This window comes from Cupressus sempervirens, chromosome 2, assembly GCF_028749045.1.
Source record: "Cupressus sempervirens isolate cs-2001-9-10 chromosome 2, ASM2874904v1, whole genome shotgun sequence".
Classification (NCBI taxonomy): Eukaryota; Viridiplantae; Streptophyta; class Pinopsida; order Cupressales; family Cupressaceae; genus Cupressus; species Cupressus sempervirens.
Window position 1 is genome coordinate 756,909,951 of NC_143119.1, and position 6,000 is coordinate 756,915,950.

Below are 6,000 nucleotides of genomic sequence, written 5' to 3' on the forward strand. Positions count from 1 at the left end.
CGGCGGGACGAGGTGGCATTGCTGAGCGTGGTTTCCAGAACTTTTCGCAGGTGGATGCAGCAGGCTGGTTCGTGTAACCTGGGCAGAATGGTGGTGTTTGTTGGCCATTTTGTGTCATGAGGCCCTCTTTGTCTTTGTTTCTTCTGGGTCAATGTAACAGTCTAAGTACCAGGGTGGTGTTTGTCGGGTTGGGGGTTGGTGTGAATATGTAATTGAATATCAGCCCATTTAATGGCTTGATTTTGTGGAGGTTTTGTGTCTGTCATTGCATATCGGCCAATGTTGTGGCATGATCTTTTGCCGAGTTGGAAGATGCTTTCTCTGGCCATTCAGTGGCAATGAAATGTACTTAACTTTTTTCAAATTAATACAATGAACTATTATCGATCAAAAATAAAAACAGTGCACTTCGCATAAATGACACTTTTATGAAGATACCATGGGAATAGAATATTTAATAATTCCTTCGTTTACATTCATTTGAATTTACATTGGAAATACTCTGTATGACAAAAGAATCAGTACACTCAACATGGCAAGTACAAATTCCATGTCAATATGAAAACCATGCCCAGTAACGAGTGTGTCCTCCAAATATCAACAAAAAATCGGAGCAATTGGATCCACAATGGTTGAGAAGAAGCTTGGTGAAGGCTGAATAAGTTATAATTTGCAGATTCGGTCAGTATAAAAATCGTATCCAAATCACTTTGCATGGTGCTAGAAATAAACCAGTCAAGCGCTTAGTTAGACCAAAGCACTGAAAGATGCTAGCTGCAAACCAGCCCAGGCTGAAGCAAAACCAAACCTCTGCAAGGAGCTAGACTAAACCATCTCTCGGTTAAACACAGACAAAAGCATAACTGAATCAAGGATGACGACTAGTACCATGGATTGTGTATCTTTATGTGTAATTTTTGCAGCTACAAGAAGCAAAGATTACACTCTGAAATCATGCATAGAAAATAGGCATCCAGACATTGCCATGCATGATCAACAAAGATGCGCGAGATTTTACAGGATACTGCTATTAGGGGCCAATTTGCATATTTCATGGATACAAGTCAAAATTCTATAGAAGCCTGGTGGACAAGCAGGACCTCCAAACGACCAGAACAGAGTCGTCTCTTGTCTTATTGTCAAGGAAGCAAGTACCAGATATTAACAGACGCAAGGACAACTCCTGAAACCTCGTGACCAATGCCACAGAACCTCAAGTATGGTAGCAAACTCCATAGGACAAACAAGTACTTTCGTTGTTAAATGAGAAATAGCCAAACTAACCATATCAACTTGGGCAAGAAAAATCAGCCTGAAAGCACTTGACTCAAAATGTGTCTCACCCAATCTGCAATCTCTTGAATTCGAGGGTTGTCAGATGACAAACAGTCATTTATAAGATCTTTATAAAATACTGAATGCCGCAGCAGAGGAGCAGCATTTACACCTAATGTGTCTGCCAAATCTCCTAGAACGCCAATAGCAGCCTTTGTGACAACTTCGTCCCTACATTACCACAAGTTATCAGAAAGTGTATTTTACAAAATTTTGCAGGCAAGCTAAACTATAACGATTGAATTGTTTAACAATATTCTAATAGAAAATGTAGGAACTATATTTAGCTTAAGATTAAAAAAGAAGAAATAAGACAGTACCTGTCTTTGTCCTGGTAGATGCGCTCAAGAAATTGCAAAATATGACCTGCATAATGAATCAGTAACTCTTTTTTGGAGGAGCTTTTGAAACCTTGAAAAATGCCTGAATATGCTTCTAGAATTCCATTACGCAGCTGATTTGTATACTCAATCAGTTCATCCTCTTGATCAGCAGAATGCAAAGACAACTCTGCTGCCCTCTGAAGCATAGGCATCGCATAACCTAAATATTTTTCAAAATGTTCCCCAATTGCCAGTGCTATATCTCCAAAGCATGAAAATATTGAGGGTTTTACTGAACGATGCAGCCGATCACTTGATAGGTCTTTGAGAAGCTGTGTCATGATACCATCACAATAAGGCAACACCTTGTCATCTAATGCTCTACAGACATCACCAACCACACCAATAGTGATAGCACAGACTTGATACTCTTCAAAGTTTTGAAGACCCATTTCCAAATATCTATAAAATTCTTGCATATATTTGTCAAACTCCACACCAACTGCATATGCTAGTGCCCCAATGGCTAGCATTGCTTCCTCATGTACTGTAGCACTCCGAGAAGAAAATATTCTGAGAAAAGTATTCATTGTCTGATCTGCATACTGTAGAACGCCATACTTCGTAGACTCCAGAACTCCCAGTTTTTGAATAATAACCTGCAGACAGCCACATAGAAGAGCCTGCAGCTCATTTTGTTTCTCACTGCCTTCTGAAGAGAGCTTTGGGACTTCGAGGGTCTCATTAAGCTTCATTAAGATGACTGGAACCAGCTGCATCACTATGGGTGTTGTCTCTTCAGTTGAACATCTAACAACTTCATTCAATGTTTCATAAGCAGAGATTCTAAGCTTAGAATCAACTGCATCTTCCCTGTGAGATGCACTTAGAAGAGATTGTACAATGTTCTGGAAAAATGGAGAAAGTGGAGAAGAGCTCACTGGTGCATCTTCGTAGCCTTGGGCCAGGAAATACAATGCACCACACACTTTCTCTGCAACATTTGGAACATCTTTCATACTCTCAAGTAAAACAGAGACAATGAGTGGCAGATTAGATTGTGTCACAATAGGAGTTTGCACTGAGGAACCATGCAGAAACTCAAAAATCCTGGAAAGAGTCCATGCTGTTGTATCCTTAACATGATTATTCTCATCCTTCATGGCATTAAGCATGAAGCCGAGTGCTAGGTTAGCAAGTGGACATACTTTCTCAGCAGATGGACCCTCCAAAATCGAACCGAATGCATAGGTAGCTGCCTCCCTGCACCGCCAATCCGGTTTCGATATATTTAATTCAACAAATGGCATAACCAGAGGAACTACATCGTCGCCTACTGTTCGTGCCACCAAACCCAAGCAAGTGCCACCTGCCATTGCCAGATTCCACGCCTCATCATCCTGATCCAGATCCTCCTCCTGCTTCAGCAATGTTTCCAACAACATCGGCACAAGCGAAGGAAGTGCCTGCCTAATAATATGAAAACAAGGCGCCTCCTCCGAATCCCCATCAAAATCATCCCCAAACATCTCTAATATATCAATCTCCTCGTCACAGATCGAGCTCCAGAACTCTACAGCCTGCAGAGCCACAGGCTCCTCATCTTCTCTTACTGCTCTGGCAGTAGTTGTAAATATATCCTGCATATAAGGACTGATCTTCCCATAATACGTTGACGAGATTGACACCAGGCATTCAAATGCAGCAAGACGCATCCTGACATCAGGTGAAAGCGTGGCACCACACACCACCCTCATGATGTAATCCCTCTCCATAGCATTATCAAAATTAGTCTGTGCAAAATCCAGAGCATTATACAGGGCCCTGGTAGCAGCCAATCTGACATCTCCATCACCATGCTCAGGAGAATTCCAATTCATGCCCTGCACAACGGCGGTAAGGATTGAATTCACCTCAACCTGCGCCAACGCATCGGATGAGACCTCCTCGCAAACAAATCCTAGGGTTTCTAAGGTTGACTGCCTGAGATGGGCAGGAATGGAACCCTCCGTATTGGCCAAAAGCACCTTTAGCAGCTGAGGCCACCCCCCATGTCCAAGTTCGATGCCCGCAATCTTAGCAATTACCTGGCCAGAAGTGTGACCGGCATCTCTGGCCGGAGAATTTAGGGTTTTCAGAAGGAAATCTTTGATCTGGTTTTTCACAGAGGCCTCCAACGCTCTCCATCCCTGAACCAGCTCAGCCTTTCTGTGGGCTTCCTTAGCATCCAAACAGTTCTTCAAAATCAACCCCGCAAGCCTCCGGCTTTCTAGAGGCTTTTCATTGTTTGCGAGCTCATGAGACAAAGATATTAAAAAGGCTGGAAGGTTTTGCTCTTGAAATTGTTTTAAATTTTCCTCCGCAACTTTTCGAATGCCATCTTCTGCAGACTGTGCATTCAGCAGAATTTGGGTGACCTCCAGAGACATTCTGAAACTTCTATTTTTTAATCCCCCTAAAACCCCTTTATTGCCTATCAGAATTTTAGATCCAGGGGATTCTATCCCGCATGCATGTGCTATAAAATTGCAGGATAGACGAGCCGAAGAGCAGAAAACATGAATGAGAGTATTGGGTGCTTACCAGTATTCGACCCTGAGGCTTGAGCCGATGCCGTGGCCACTGCCGCTTCTTCTGATACAAAAAGCTTCAGTAAAAAATTCTTCTTACTTTATGTGGGGTTCGAACTTTATAGACTTGACATGTGTCATACTGCATTATTCTTTTGCCTCGAGGAAACCGGTTCAATTTGATTGAATTTCTTCTTCAATAATAGTTCTCTGAGTACCGCCCCTTGCCCTTCCCCCTCCGAATAATAGATAAGGTACCACCCCATTCTACGAAGGGCAAATAGCAATAGACCCCAAATGCATTGATCTATCTTATGGTGTAATTTATAAGATATATTGTTAAAATGTACCGAAGGTTTCGATCTTAGAAAGGAGTTAAAAAGTATGTTTTTGGTCTAATTCATGGTATGATGAAGATGAAGATTGGAAGATTGTAAAAAGAGCATTCAAATAGATTTAATTAGACAAGGAAATCAAAAGAATATGTGAGAAGTTACAAAATCTAAAAGAGAAGTTATCTTGTTTCAAGAAGAAAAGAGAATATGTTTGTTCAAACAAAATCTTAAAGAATGTTAAATGAGAGAATATGTTTGTTCAAACAAAATCTTAAAGAATGTTAAATGGCTAGAATATGTGATGAATGGATGCGAGATAAAATTACTTTTCTCATAGTTAAAACTTGAGCCACACTCTTCTGAATGGAAGATGTCAAACAAGGTATATAGAGATTAACTAGCAACAAAGTAAAAGACATAAATGGGTTATGGGTTGAATTCTTAAAGTGGGGAACGGAGCTAGTGGAACCCTTAATTTCTTGATAAAATTTTGATATTGAAGCTTCATTTTCTCTATTCAAGAAGAGTGTGAGTGAAGGGCATGCGAAATAGCACAATATCAAAATTTCACAGGCATGATCCAAAAGGTGGTGCGAAATGGCAAAATTTTGCCAAATCGCAAGGCAAAGGTTTAACATGGTCTGAAATTGCGATTAATCACTATTTCAGAATAAGCTCTCAATAGACCTTGCGAAGTTGTGATTTTGGATAACGAGCACAATATACGACGTGAAGTGGCGAGTTTTCATAAATTCGCAAAGGGTGTTGATGGCCCTACGAAATGGCCATTTTTGCGGATCTGGGGAGCATGTGATGTGTACAATGTGAAATATCATTTTTTTGCAAAATCACAAGTCTTGTTTGAACTATACCTCAAAATGGCAAAAAGGGTTTTTCAATGCATTAATGATTATCGCAGTTTCAAATGAGTGAGCCAGATAAGCATGCATAAATGTGATATGATTGTTGCCAGAATATCTTGAGAAGTACAAAGCAAATTTTTTGAAATTTTAACTGAAAGTGACATAAATGTTGTGCATACACAACCAAACATGTGTGGAATGTCATCGATGGAATTTTGAGTTAGTGGGTTATCAAATGCTACTATATTATTTAAAGAACTCATCGCATGTTGGATTTACAAGAAAAAAATTAGTATTTGTTCTTTGGTAAGATTCTTCAAGGTGCATAGTTTTGGATTATAGGTGAATGATGTGATTGCCAATTCAAGAACACCCAGCAAGCTAGGAGCTTAAACCAGTGGCACAACTTGATCTTTCAATTGAGGAAGATGACCAATTTGATGTCATTAACAGCATGTATCAAACTATGTGGGAACTTATGCAAGTGACTGCCATAAACTTGAGCTAGAAGAGGACAAGGTTGTCATTACACAGATGTTGGCAAAAAGAGGAGAACAACATGTTTCGTGGCCTT

The 6,000-nt window shown here is 40.4% G+C and overlaps 1 protein-coding gene across 1 annotated transcript; it reads right to left on the bottom strand.

Annotated features, from left to right (window-relative positions):
- Positions 1–424: 424 nt before the first annotated feature.
- Positions 425–4,322, bottom strand: LOC149575626 (importin subunit beta-1-like). Its single transcript, XM_089815392.1, has 2 exons — positions 1,656–4,322; positions 425–1,506 (listed from the first exon to the last, which is right to left on the bottom strand). The coding sequence occupies exons 1-2, from the start codon at positions 4,085–4,087 to the stop codon at positions 1,308–1,310; spliced, it is 2,631 nt and encodes an 876-aa protein (XP_089671518.1). The 5' UTR covers positions 4,088–4,322; the 3' UTR covers positions 425–1,307.
- Positions 4,323–6,000: the final 1,678 nt, after the last annotated feature.

Bases quoted from the DNA above. Each gene is read 5' to 3' on its own strand.
- LOC149575626 (XM_089815392.1), bottom strand. From the start codon at position 4,087: ATGTCTCTGGAGGTCACCCAAATTCTGCTGAATGCACAGTCTGCAGAA. The intron at 1,507-1,655 runs GTACTGTCTTAT...GTGGTAATGTAG, and splicing joins ATCTACCAGGACAAAGACAG to GGACGAAGTTGTCACAAAGG.